We start from the raw sequence: 15,083 nt of genomic DNA on the forward strand, positions 1-15,083 counted from the left end.
CAGGAATATAGTAGCACAGCACAGCCCTTGTATAAATAACCATAGAAGTGATGAGAAGAAAAATGGGGATTTCTGTCTCCATCCACTCAAACCACTACAGTTCAGGTGATGTTCTGTTCTAAACTCAGACATTATAGAACAGAAATTGGTCCCAGTGACTTGGCATTGCCAATCAGCATTCTATAAGGATAAGCTTCTAGTACAGAACAAACAGAAGTCACCACACAAGCCAGACTTCTTGCTGCCACTTCATCCATGATGCAGTTGTAATAAACATTCTAATTTGATCTTGGTGAACAAACAGATTTCTGAGTCTCCTACATGATCTCAGAAAGTAATTCAGAAAACTCAGAAGTAAATGTGGTTTTAAACTGACTTTTCTATTTTTTCTAAGGCCAGCTAGGTCTGCTTTCTATGATGCTTCAGACAACACTCTAGTGTTCATTGTACATTTTAAAGCTGAAGCACTGAATTGTGTGGCTGATCCTTCTCGTAACCTGAACTATGCTGGGTGATTTTTCCCTGCAGGGAGTGGGGGAGAAGGGAGATATTGAAGAAAATACTTTTGGTTCGGAGAATTTATAAAGTAGCTCTGGATATTAAAGATGGGAAAATGTTATTAAAATTACAAACATGGTATTTTTAGTGTCTTTATAAATAAAAGGCATAGGATACAGAAAGCCAATTAATAACAACAACAATAATAAAATATTAAATATATAGTGAATAAAGACAGAGTGGCTCATTCTTGTCAAACACCATTTGACACACTGCCTCAATAAGTTTCCTTGCTCTTTATCACCTTGCTGAGTGAAGATCCAGCAAACACACAATAGTTGCCTTTAGCTCACTAGTAACATCAAGGAACTGCCTGATGGAATGGCTACAGATAAACAGGCCATTTGTTTCAAAAGGTACTTAAATACTCAGTAAAGACATAACAAACCCCTCATTGTTACCAGACGCCACGTTGTGGTAGAACATCAGACAAACTCACAAATTTACCACAAAAATGTGTGGCAAAAAAGAATAGTTTATATATGTATATATATATATATATATAAATTTCTATATTTATGCCAATGTACTCACTCAGTACAAATAGCAAAATAGTATACCATTTCCTAAATATAAAATATAGCTTTCCAAAAAAATGAAACACACATTAGATATAAACCATCCAAAACTTGAACGATTGAAAACTGTTTTCAAAATTAAATGACCAGAGTAGGTCTCTTTCTGGAAAGTTCCCTTCATATCGGCAAGAAGCCTGTACTACTGAAAACGTAATCCAATGCCTCTCAGAGAGAGAAAGGAAGGGCCAGGGCAGAGGAAGAAGAACAAAAAGTAAAAGCAAATGACAAGAACAACAGCCAAAGAACAAAGGAAGAGTCACAAAAGGGGAATCTGACTATATAACAAAACCAACACCACAGCTCCACAAAGTTAACAAATGTGTGGGATAGGGAGAGAAAAAAATGAAAACTAAGGCTAAGGGAAAGAAACCACAAACTGGCTAATTTCTAGACACTTATAAAGAAAAGAAACAAATAGGATACCAAAACATATCAACACAGAAGCCACACACGCTGGCCTTATGCTGCATTGACACTTTCCACATGCCAAAGGTAAAGGATACATAAGCATGTGTCCAGATGTAGGTGGGAGTGAGGAGTGGGCACCCCACGGGTGGCAAGAACACCCAAAACTCTACAACTAATGCTACAAATGTAAGTTCTGGAGTGTATAATTTTGCTTTCTGTAAATATAACACAAGTTAACTCTTTCTTTTAAATCAATGATAAGACCCTGTAAAGCCCAAGGCTTGTGGGAACCATCAAGTAAGTGACCATTTCAACTGTAAAGCACTGAGGTGACAAGTGAATTATAGTCACTGCAGCTCAGGGAGAAGTAATAGGTAATAGTTTGAAAAGTTTTGTTTGCCTTGTTTGTAAAATGAAAACTTAAATTGATTAGAGGGGAAAATTTGAAGACTTCAGAACAGCACCGTTCATGGAAGAAGAAGAAAAAAAAGAAGAAGAAAGAGAGACAGAATTGCTTATTCTAAAGAATCAACTCCCAATAATTCCTAAAAGAGTATTCCTGGCCAGGTGCTGCAGACTGCCAGGTCACTGGATCAATGTGGTTGCCTTCTCTAAATTACTACAGGGTCATAAAGCCAGTATATAACAGCTATCTAAAACTAAAGAGAAAAACAATACAGATGCATGTAAAATGGGAATGCTAGCCTAACGCTGGTAAAAAGAAAACAGACTCAAATTATTGTCAGTTTAAATTATTGAAGGAGAATATGAGAACATAATATCATATATTACTCACTTCACTTTCATAGAACAAAATATTTTTATGCAGTTATGGCTAAATCCCTTAGTAGAAACACAGAAACTAACAACTCTCTGAAAAATGAACTCAGTAACATTCCAGCTGTATCCAGTTTTGAAAGCATGACATCTATATATGTGTGATGAGTAGTCTTCGGATCTGCAGTGTTCTTAACACAGCTCTCTTGTAAGTTATCCCTTCAGCTTCTCCATGAAAACTGAAAGAAATTCCTTCACTTTGGCCAACATCCTATTTTTTTTTTTTTTTACATCAACAAAATCACAGCCTTAGTCATTACTCAACTTTATCCTAAGCCATTACTTAACTAAAATAATACAGGAAAGAAAATAAGAATATAAGTAAACATGACAAATATGATTTTCTAATAGCAATAATAACTGAGAGGCCCAGCCTTGCATTTAAAAACCTAGGACCAAAAGCAACGATTCTGTCAGCTGGAAAATGAAATATATTCTCAGTCATCACTGTTACTAGAAACAAAAAGCACATTGGTGGCGAATTACTGCAACAGGCAGCATGGGTGTATTCTTACAGCCAGGAAATCTACCCATTTACTCATATGTAGTTCTTCATAACTGTTCAATAATCTTCATGGAACCACAAGTTCTCAAGACACCTTGGAATCATTACTTTCTTCATGGAATTTCTGGGAGGAAAAAAAAAATCACTATATGTCAGTCACCATAATGACCCCAAAGGAAATTGTGTATGTAAGGGACCTTATCATATTCAGTCTCTCTTACTTTTTTGATGATATTGAATATCAAACCTTTACTTTTTTTGATGGCACTGAGTATCGAACCTAGGGTCTCAAGTAGCTAGGCAAGAACCTAACTGAGATGTATTCCCAGCTTATATTATTTAGTATTCTATAGAATTTTATCTATCATGTGCTCCTTTCTTTACAATGATTGAATCTAGGGCCTTATATGCTAGCTGGATATTCTGTCATTCTAAAGCAAAGAAGCTTTCCAGACAGAAGGAATGTTCAGTATTTCCTATCTGACCTAAGCTATCATTCAAGAGTAATTTGCTCAAAGTAAATGTCCTATTTTAAAAGGGTAAAGTCTAAGCAGTGCTATTTACCAAAATCTGTTGTGAATAAATTTATTAATACTTTTCTTTATTTTCTATTAATACTTAGAAGCCAAAATGTAATACTCACATATCTCATTAAAAAGAGCCAGTTAAATTGTTCCCTTGGCTTTGCAATGAAACAAGCAAATCAATCTTCTCCATGCTCTGATTGCTGTTCACAGAGGCGGCCAGAGGGGACGCCTCTGGCATTTGCTGAGAAAGTAGTGTTGTCACAGAAGCCTGGCCCTCATTTTGTGTCTGGCCTGGTTGATTTATAGTCATCAGTTGATCTGGCAAGGTACCTGGTCCAGAGGTTAAAAGTGGACTACAATCTGTAGACAATGAAATAAGAAACATCTGATTAGCCAAGATTCATGAAAAAATACTTTTTAGTTGCCAGAGGAAATTCATTCCTATGCTGACCCAGTATATTAGTTAAGCCTAAGAAAATGGCTTTCACAGGATGACACTGGAATTAATCTTGAGATTCCTTTAACATATATAAAAATAATGCACAGGCTTGGTGTGGTAGAGCACACCTTTAATCTCAGCATTTGAGAAGCAGAGCAGGTAAACCTCTGAGTTTAAGGCCAGCCTGGTCTACACATTGAGTTCCAGGATAGCAAGGGCTAAATAGTGAGAACCGAACTCTAAATAAAATATACTGCTTAGATATCATCGAAGTCCTATGTAATTACTTGACATAACGGATGAAAAAAATGGGTGTCTAGCTCTTTAAAAAAAAAAAACTTAATTGTCTGAGATATTATCTTTCCTTATTTCATTTTCTTTTCAAATTAATAGCTTAAAATGGCAAGCACATTTTTAGACTTCAATATATTTAGACTTCAATATTTAACTCTCCTACTATCTTTGTGAGGTATAAAAATTAGTGCCTTTTTGTTTCTGTCTCATGTATTCTAGGTTGGCCTCAAACACACTATGGAGCCACAAATGACTTTGAATTTCTGATCTTCCTGCCTCAACCTCTGAAAGGCTAGGATTACAGGCATATACCATCATAACCAGTTTAAAATAATTTTTTGAAAATAAGGAAATTCAGAGCCATGAAGGCCAAATAACTTGCCCAAGGCCTCAGTCTTCAGTTGGTGGAATTCTACTCTGCTCTTAAGACACTGTGCTTTGTGCTTCCTTATAATAATCTGGCATCTCAACTGAGTACTGAGAAATTTCTTACTATTTTGAATGCCAAATAAGAACATTCCCGAAGTCTGTTGAGTTGAGCCAGGAGAATTTTGTAGTTGGTTCACTGTGCCTCCTGTAGTGTTATGAAATAAAGTAGCCTGTGACTGGGGTGAAGAAGTAGCTCCTTGGATTCCAGGCATGTTGTTCTGAGACGAATAAAGAGGAGACTGTTGCATGTCTTGTTGGTTTATACTGGTTTGCAGTGCAGACATGGATGCTGGAGAGAGGAAGAGTGTTACTTGCTGCTCTTGAGAACTAGGTGATCCTTGTACTAACTGGATCTGAGGAGAACTATGGAACAAGGAGGTCTGTGGTGACTCGGACTGTGCAGGACCCGGGTTCTGAAGTGAGGAAACTGTAGGCTGATTCTGAAATTGAATGGGCTGTTGCTCTTGGTTCATTGGGGGCATATTACTTTGCTGGTGAAAAATTGATTGGTTCTGCTGCTCCTGACTAGCCATTGGGTTTTGGTTTGGACTAAATATCATGTTTGGTGGTGGCTGCTTCTGAGATGCCATTGTAGCCATAGCATTCTGATTACTGAATAAAATGCTCTGCTGCTGCTGTTGTTGTTGTTGCTGCTGCTGCTGCTGCTGCTGTTGCTGCTGCTCCTGGGATGGAGAGTTACTCTGCATGCCAACTATTGAGTGCTGTGTTTGGAAAATTGCTCCTTGCTGGTTTTGGGGCATTGGATTAGGTGGAAGGGAGCCAAGGGCAACCTGAGGCTGAAATAAACCTTGCTGAGTGGATTGTGCCTGTTCCTGGGAAAGAATAGGAGTTGGGATGTGCGAGATTGGAGGCTGCTGTTGAAAAGCAGCTTGCTGCTCAGTGTTTGATGTTGACTGAAGTGGAGAAATTGAGTTCTGTGCTGCAAAAAATGAAATCTGTTCTTCTTGAGCTACTGTGTTAGTTTGAAGATTATTCATAGAACTTTGGGAAAGAAATATATTGGGTGACTGCTGGTCTTGTGGAACTGAAGAGCCTTGTAATACAGTAATGGTATTCTGAGAGTGAAACATTGAAGACTGCAACTGTTCAGAGGATGCTGTTGAAGTCTGACTGTGGACAATAGGATTTGGACTGTGAAAAATTGAACCTTGAGTTTCCTGGGGAAGGTTCTGAGCATCAGCAATAGGATTTTGAGGATGAAAGAGTTGAGCCTGTGAATGAGAAGACTGCTGCAAAAAGTTTCCAGACTGAAGTGACATCATCTCATTTCCTTGCTGGAACAAGCTATTCCCTTGTTGCTGGGAACCACTATTCTGAACAGTCATTATATTTTTTGTAGATGAAAAGAGGTTTACTTGAGGTTGGCTGTCCCCACTGTGCTGCATTTGAACCATTGTCTGAAAGACACTGTTCTGAATTTGTTTTGCCTGTGCTCCAGTTTCTTCCCCATCTCCTGAACTTGGTGCTTGAAACATAGTGGAGCCAGGGGTTGTAACCTGTGGCGTGGTGGTTGTAGAAGTTTCATTTCCAGAAACTGCGGGGGAAGAAGAGAACAACTCACATTGCATTTGCATGTCCTCGTTGGTGGGCAGTGCACTCATCATGTGAGAAGGCTGCTGGTAAACTGGAGACTGTTGAAGGCTTCCATTTGCTGAAGCAGCTGAAGGAAATAGTTCTGACTGAATCTGAGCAGCTGCTTGGCAAATGCTCTGCTGCATCTCCATCACCATTGCAGCTGATGACTCCATCACTTGCTGTTGCTGCTGCTGCTGCTGCTGCTGTTGCTGCTGATTAGACAGTGTATTTTCAGTCTGTTGATGGACACTGTCAGCCCTTCCAGGTAGTAAGTTATCTGGTCTGGTGTGAACTGCAGGCTCTGAGGAGGAAAACATTCCGGGGCTTACACTATTTTGAATTTGACTAACTTGGAAAATGTCTGCGTTAAGCTGTTCTTGAACATTGTCATTACCATCTGGAGCAGAAAACAGAACAGAAGATAACTGTTGTTGTGCCTCTAAAACCTGCTGGACCAAGTCAACACTTCCACTGCTGTTACCAGCAGTGCTGCCTGTAAAGCTTCCTGCTTGCAGATGCTGAATAGTACTCTGGAGCTGGCCCACACCATTTGGCGATGGGAAAATATTTGATGAGATCTGCTGCTGTAACGACTGTGCTTGTTCTTGTAGCGGAGACGGCTGCTGCTGTTGTGATGCCTCAGTCAACTGTGACAAATTAACCACTGTGCCATCTGACTGTAAAGTGTCTCTAGACTGAGCTTCTCTTGTCTGAAACTGTGCAGCCTGCTGCAATAGTGCATCACTGCCAGACAGCTGACTAGAAGCAGAAACTGCTGGAAAAGTCCCAGGTTGTGAGATGTCCTGTGTTTGGATAGTTGTCAGGGTCTCTGGGTTGTACGCCTTGGGCTGAAGCTGCTGCTGATTTTCATTTTCAGAAGGTAAATGGGACGATGATGGGGACGAAAAAGATGAATTTCCTGCTATGTTAGAAATAGTTTCTAATGCTTGCTGAGTTGATCCAACTGTCTTTGTAGTCTAAAAAAAAGTAAAGTCACAAACAATATGTACATATAACATTAAATAATCATATTTATTACTCCAAAATATATTTCTAAGAGGGCACACAGAATTTTATACTTTACACTATCAACTAGAAGTTAGTGTAAGACTGATCCTCCTATGACATAATGTCTGGCAATCAGTATTATGATCAGTTATTGGTGTGTTTAGCCAAATTAAGAAAAAAAATAAGAAAACATTAATCCTATGGTTTGTATGTAACCAAATTCAAAACACTTCCATATTGTGTGTGGATCAGTAACATTGCAATGGGGAAAAACAAGTGAAAGGGAGAAGTAGAGAAGAAACCAAAATCAAAATGTTTCTAACTTTGAAAATGCTAAAATTAGAGCTTTAATTAAATCAATCAATTTGGGGTACAGGTTCTTTCTGTGTAGCCAAGTTGTTCTTGCACTCACATCCTTGGCTACTTAGCTCCAAGACCAACTTGTAATACCTTTATAAAAAGGCTCATCTCACAGGTATTAATTTCTTCTCTTGTCAAAATGTGTATTGGAAGTTACTTTGCAAACAATTTTACTGATGTATAAAGCATTTGCTCTAAAAAAACAAAATTAATTAAACCTATCCAATGGAAAACAAATGTCAAGGGAACAAGAAACATGAATACAGCAGTTTTTCATATGTGAGATAAAAATATGGGGCAATAGTTATATAACTCACCTGAAAAATAGGGGAAGATCTTTTCTCTGCTGTTACTTCCATTGGAGTAACATCTTCAGTCTTAATCATACTGCTTGATATGAGTGGAGTGATCAAGGCATTAGGAAGCATATTTACTTTATCTAAGTTACATCCAGACGTTTTCATTGCTACACACATAAAAAAAATTGTAAATTATAAAAGTCATAAAAACAATCTGTTTACTATAAGTTATTTTTTAATTTATTTGTTTTGAAGTAGTCTCTTTTAAGGTCTATATTGGCCTAAAACTGGTCATCTTCCTGCCTCAACCCAAAATAGCTCAAAGTATGGGTGTGCTATACGACCGTACCTGGCTTAAATGTCTATTTTATTTACTTATTTACTTAAATGTCTATTTTTCTTTTTTGGCTTTTTGAGGCAGGGTTTCTCTGTATTGCCTGTCCTGGAACTTGCTCTGTAGACCAGGCTGGCCTCCAACTCACAGAGATCTGCCTATCCCGAGTGCTGGGATTAAAGATGTGCACCAACAATGCCTAGTGCTTAAATGTCTATTTTTTTTTATGTTATAATGCATGATACATTTATCCCTACTCCATTTTTGAAAGACTCTCATGTAATCCAGGCTGGCCTCAAACTGGATATATAGCCCAGAATAACCTCAAACTTTTGATCCTGCCTTCATTGGTGCTACATGTATGGGTCACCATGCCTGATATGTGCAAAGACAATTACTGAGTCCAGGGCTTAATGCATCCTAGGCAGGCACTATGCCCATTCTGCTACATCCCCCACCCCTACCTGGCTTGAAGATTCTTGGTATGTAGTATCTTATTTATGTAGTATCATGAAAGGTAATCAAACCTAGGGACACCTGAAATCTAAGAATTCACCACTAATGAAATATCCCCAACTGTAAACTAAATAATAAGCTGAATAGGTTCAACTTTCAAGCTGTATCCCACAGCCACATCTAAGTGTACAGAGTTATATACTATGTTTAGCTTAGTTTACCATACAGACTGATAATCTCTAAGCATTCCAACCTTTTAAAGGTCAAGATTATTGAAGTATCTCTTAACAAAAATTTAATACCAAGGAATTTATAAATGTTTATTCTCTGAATCAATGTTTTAGAAACTTGAACAATTCAAGGTTCTACATTAAGTTCATTTCTTAATCATTTTTACCTCTATCAACATCCACTTCCAATAGCTCTCGATTTACAGCTAAGAGGGGTAATTACTCCCTTTCCACTCTATTCTCCCCCTCCCCCACATGCCTTTGATTCTTTTCCTTTTTACTTTTACTTGAGTTTGCCATTGGTACTTTATAGAGCCTACTGTTATTGTTTATGGCAGTCTCTGAATTGATCATACAGCTAAAGCCTGATCTAGAAGTTTGAGACTCAAACCCTTATTACTTTGAGACTCTGGATTTTTTTTAAGACAGGGTTCTCTGTGTAGCCCTGGCTGTACCAGAACTCGCTCTATAGACCAGGTTAGCCTTGAACTCACGGAGAGTTCTGCTGTCTCTGCCTCCCAAGAATGCTGGTATTAAAGGCAAATGCCACTGCCTGCCCAGCAGAAATACAGACTATCAAGTAGGGTTTTCTAATATGCATCTCATGCTGGTCTCAAATATTTCATCTTTTTTTCTCAGCCTCCAGGGTGCTAGCATTATAGGTCATATGCGACTATGCCAAGCATCTCACAAACTTTCAAATGTCATTATCTTCATTTTTATTCAGTTTATTTTTCAATTTCCTTTTGATATCCTCATTCTCTTAAAAAGTGTTTTTACATTGCGTGTATGAGTGTTCTGCCTATTTGTATGTATACCATGCACCCCTGAAGGTCAGAAGAGGGCACTGGATCCCTGGAACTGGAGTTACAGATGACTGTGAGCCACCATATGGATGTTGGGAATGGAACCTGGGCCTTTGCAAAAGCAGCCAGTGCTCTTAACTGCTGAGCCATCTCTCTAGACCCCTGCACTCTTTTTAAAAACAATCTCATGTTTCCCAGAGTGGCTTAGTCTCAAAGCCAAAGATTAGAACTTCTGACACTCCTGCCTTTGTTTTTCAAGCACTGGGATTACAGATGTAAACCACACCTGGTTTACACAGTGCTGAAGAGCCATCCCAGGGCCAGCACTTTAACAACTGAGCCACCTTCTCAGCTAAAACTTTTCTCTTAATGTGCAAATCTTCCTATTCTTTTTATGACGGATTACTTTCTTTCTTATTTATTTATTTGTTTGTTTATGGAGAGGTGGCTTATATAGTTCTAGAATTTAATATGCTGATCAGACTAGCCTCAAATTCAGAGATTCTCCTGTCTCACTTTATTACTGATTCCTTATTTGATTTCACTGTAAGTGGAAGACGTAATTTTCCCCAGTTTGAATGAAATATAACTAGCAACAACAAAAACCAGTAGTTTTCAGTTCTATAATTTCCACTTGGTTCTTTAAAAAAAACAAAACAACCCTCCACTTTCTTTACTAAAATTTTCTATTTTTAGTTTTGACTTTTATTAGAATTCAGAATTACTTGCTGCACTAATTTCATGGTCTAACTTTTTGCTAGCTTCAACCCTTAAGACCACCTTGATTCCACTTAAACTGACTTGAGCAGGTTTGGCTTGCTAATTCAGGTTCTGGTTTACCTAAGTACATTGTAGTTTCAGTGACAACTTAGTTCTATTTTGGGTTATCTGGTCTGGCTATTCCTAACTCTACCCAGACCTACATATGATGTTGCCTATCTAGTGGAAGGTGCTTCCCCAGGCTGGTATCTTTGGACAAGAAAGAAGAGCATTTCTCTTGTATGCTTTTTTGTGTTTTGGCTTTTTTTTTTGTGTGTGTGTGTGTGTGTGTGTGTGTGTGTGTGTGTGTGTGTGTGTGTGTGTGTGTTTTGTTTTCCTTTTTTGTATCACAGTGACAGGAGGCTTTCTAATCTATCACTGCTTATATTGATAGGGTAGAGAATCATCTATGTGGGTTGCCTCTGCTACCTCTAGGTATACATGTGACAAACTGGGTCTGGAACCCCATGTCTGGTTGGCTTTCTGATTCCATGCTGACATTTTTGTTTCTTTTTTGAGGGTCTCTCTACAAGCCCTGGCTGTCCTAGAACTTACTATGTAGACCAGGCCAGCTTAGAACTCATAAAGATCCTCCTACCTCTACCTCCCAAGTGCTGGATTAAACTCATGGGCCACCACACCCAGTTCCAGTCAGATGACAACTAACTTTTGTCACTAAGTAGAGGGTTGGAAAATTCTTAGTTTAGATGTTCTACTTGGGTAGAATGCTAGGAGCTGCTGGGGATTCCTAAGAGTAAGGACATATTGACCTTGTAAAGATCATCAATATGGATAAGTATGGCACAGAGGATGCATTAAAATCCACTGCTGCCATTTCTGGATGCAGGCTGACTGTTGCTGCTTCATGTGCATACCTTGGTGGACTCAAGATCTCCTGAGTTCTACTGTGGGCTGAGTGCTGATGACAGGCATAGGTACTAGGTGTACTGGCCCCTTCAGGTTCCACTGTTGCTATAGCAGGTATGGTGAGGATACAATTTGGCTCCTAAACTTTCTTAGTGTGCGTGCATATAAGTCATCTCAAAGTCCCTGGATACTCAAATGACTTTTTTTTTTTTTTTTCAAAACTACTTTTATGTTAGGTGACTTATTTATAAGCTATTTAGTAGTATTTAGGGGAGAAGCAGGGGAAAACTTAGCTTATACTGTTTTTGCCCTAGAAACCGTAAGTACGCTTTAATGGACCTAAAAGTAATTAAATGGGGTTGGGGAGATATACCAGTAGCAAAGCACTTGCCTAGCCTGAGCCTAGGTTCAATTCCCAGTAACACACATAACCACACATATACAAACACAATCTTTTTTTTTCAATTAAAGGGCTTGAGATATTACTAGTATTTTTCCTTTCTCCATTTTCAATGTGTACACACTGAGTTCTATAATATATTCTAGACACTATTCTACGATCTGAGGGTTCAGTGATGATTAGGATAAAAAATATCTGCACTTTCTGAAAATTGTATTTCAGTGAGGAATAAAAAAAACTCAAAACATAAAGTCTATGTATGTGTTACTTAATGCTAATTGCTAGTAGGATACCTTTTAAAACAATTCAGGAAAGTTAAACAGTAGATAAAAAAAAAAAAAAAAAAACCCACACATTTCACTATTCCAATACTGAGTTAAGCTTGTGAAGAATACTTCTAATGACATTTATACGAAACAACTTTAGAAAATTGAGAAAAAAATTTTTCCTAAAAGTATGTTGTCAGCTAGTAGGAGTCCCACCAAATATAAATTTTATTTAAAGTATGAATTAACCAATTCCAGGAAGTCTGATGCCTTCATCTGGCCTCCCTGGGCACCAGGCATACAGGAGGTGTACATGTTCATTCAGGTAGAAGACTCATACATATAAATAAAAAGAAATAATTTTAAGTATGAGTTAAGATTTATAAGAAAGCTGAAAGTGGTGGCATATGCCTGTAATCTAAGCTCCTGGGAGGTTGGGGCACAAATTTGAGGTTAGTATGGGTTACAGAGCAAGACCCTATCTCAAAAATTTGAGGTGGTTAAATAGAGGCTCAGACCTGTAATTACACATAGGAGGCTGAGGCAGAGGGATTCTCATCAGTTCCAGGCCAGACTGAGCTATAATGTGAGATTCTGTCTCAAAATTCAAATCAACCCAAAACACAGGGAACATTTTAAGTTTCAACTTCTGTCATTTACTATCTGTGTGACCTCGAGTAATTTTCACTTAATCTCTCTAAGCCTTGATTTACTTTCCTATATAAATGGTACTATTTGAGACAGGCTCTCTCTACAAATCTCTGGCTGTCTGATAACTCACTATGTTCACCAGACTGGCCTCCAACTCATAGAGATCTGCCTGCCTCTGCCTCCTAAGTGCTGGGATCAAAGGCGTAGGAGCCACCATTCCTGGTAAAGTTTTTTGTTTGTTTCTTTATTTGGTTTTGGTTTTTATCAAAGCTAGGCCTGTACATGAAAGGCCAGCACTCTACCAATGAGGCTAGATCAGCCTTTCACCTACAAAATGAAATTGCATTAGGTTACCCTTACGCCTCACAGTTCTTTCAAACCTTAATACTGCTACACCATCATAGCCAGTTAGAGAAAATTATATGCTCTCAACTCTTGTTCAAACTCATTAAATAAACCACACACTACAAAGCAGGGTGATACAAAGATGACAGAAAGATATAAGGCGGATATGGAAAATTTATTACATTAGTACTTTACCCCTGGTCCTAGACATGACCCACTGAGCAGTCTATTTATACTCAAATCTACCTGCACCAGTGAAGGTATTAAAAAACCACCTAGAAATACGCTCAGGAGCAGCTAAGAGAGAGGCTTAATGGTTAAGAGCACTGACTGCTCTCTCAAGAGGATACGGATTTGATACTGGGCACCCACATTGCTATAGCTCCAGCTCTAGAAGATGGACACCTCCTTCTGGCCTCCAGGAGCACAACCCCAACCAACTACACACACGCACGCACGCACGCACGCACGTTTGCACACACAGAGGGGTGGGGGGGAAGCCTACTTTAGAGAGAGCTTCTCGGTATTATTTTTTGAGTATCAAGATCTAAAATGTTAAGCCGACGTTGGTGGTACACACCTTTAATCCCAGTACTCGGGAGGCAGAGACAGGTGGATCTCTGTGAGTTCAGGGCCACCCTGGTCTACAGAGCTACACAGAGAAACCATGTCTCAAAAAAAAAAAAAAAAAAATTAAATTAAAAAAAAAATCTACATGTTATTGCAAATCATGGCTATTTTTAAGGATGATCCTTAAAGAATTACTGCTACAACAGAAATTGAAGTGTCATTCATGCCATATAGTCTTCATTATTATATTGCTGATTAAATTTCCACACAGCATTCTGGTGTAGTAGTAAAGCTTTGATTTCAAGGAATCATAAAATATAAGCTCTTTGTTATAGAATACTCCTAGTTCTGAAGCTATTACTTTTTTTTAATATAGAGCAGAAATTGCTACTTATTTTGTTTACAATGACGAACTTAAAGCTTAAATCTAAGACAGCTTAGAACTCAATTTAGTTTTCACAAAATTATTTTACCCTTCCTTTTAAAAAAAAATTTATTTAATTTTATTTTATGTGCAATGGTGTTTTGCCATGGGTGTCACTGGAATTACAGTTGTAAGTTGCCATGTGGGTGCTGGGAATTGAACTCAGGTCCTCTGGAAAAGCAGATAGTACTCTTAACCATCTCTCCAGCCCCTAATTTTACCCTACTTTTAATTGATAAGGTATTTATCAAATATGGTCTGAATTGTAAAAAGGAGTCTGTTCCATATTCAGGGGTTATTTTGTTGTTGGTTTTGTTGTTTTGTTTTGAGACAGGGTTTCTCTGTCCTAGCTGTCCTGGAAGTGGCTTTGTAGGCCTCAAACTCACAGGGATCCACCTGACTCTGCCTCTGGCTGGAAATAACAGCATGAGTGCAGTACCACTGCCCGGCCAGTTTTTGGGCTTTGTTTGTTTGTTTGTCTAGTAAGATTTTCGTTCAAGGAACTAAATTTTTTAGCACTAAAAAAGAAAACAAACTATTCAGTGAATGTCCTTTTATATGAAATTTCATGTAACACTGGGTTGTGATCTACTGAACCCAATTCTCTATGAACAAGGAGTTAAGGGATGGTCTATAGTCAGGCACCATGGCTCACACCTGTAATCCCAACGTGCTGGAGGCTGAGACAGGAGATTACCAGGAGTTCCAGGCCAGCCTGGTTATCAGAGTGAGATCCTACCTCAAAACAAACTAGACAGATTATGTAAACATAGCTGATGTTCTTTAACAATTAGAATATTTATCTAACAAATCTGAATTAATTTATTAATTAATTTTTCCCTTTGGTGTTTTTCATGACAGCATTTCTTTGTATAGCCCTGGCTGTTCCAGAACTATGTAGACCAGGCTGGCCTCAGACTCAGAGACCCACCTGCCTCTGGGTGCTGGGCAGGAATTAAGGACATATACCACCATTGCCTGACTGAACACCAATTTATTTCAATGGTTCATACAGATGTATAGAATGAAGCTGAAACAAATTTTCAATTCAAGCCAAGTGAGCTTATACAAGTCACTCAATTTCTGAGTTCTAGCTTCCTTTCCTGTGAAAAGTTCAGCACAAACTTCAAGTAAATG

General features: G+C 38.4%; 1 protein-coding gene across 10 annotated transcripts in view; it reads right to left on the bottom strand.

The window, feature by feature from the left end:
* Window positions 1–3,509: 3,509 nt before the first annotated feature.
* The window catches only part of Nfat5 (nuclear factor of activated T cells 5), a 71,641-nt gene continuing 60,067 nt past the window's right edge, over window positions 3,510–15,083 (bottom strand). For all 10 annotated transcript variants that reach the window (XM_051201446.1, XM_051201445.1, XM_051201447.1 and 7 more), the window contains 3 exons: window positions 7,857–8,005; window positions 4,640–7,148; window positions 3,510–3,773 (listed from right to left, as the gene is read on the bottom strand). In XM_051201446.1, coding sequence (XP_051057403.1) covers window positions 3,538–3,773; window positions 4,640–7,148; window positions 7,857–8,005 — 2,894 coding nt within the window. In that variant the 3' untranslated portion in view covers window positions 3,510–3,537. The remainder of the gene's footprint in view (window positions 3,774–4,639; window positions 7,149–7,856; window positions 8,006–15,083) is intronic.

This window comes from Phodopus roborovskii, unplaced genomic scaffold, assembly GCF_943737965.1.
Source record: "Phodopus roborovskii unplaced genomic scaffold, PHOROB, whole genome shotgun sequence".
Taxonomy (NCBI): domain Eukaryota; kingdom Metazoa; phylum Chordata; class Mammalia; order Rodentia; family Cricetidae; genus Phodopus; species Phodopus roborovskii.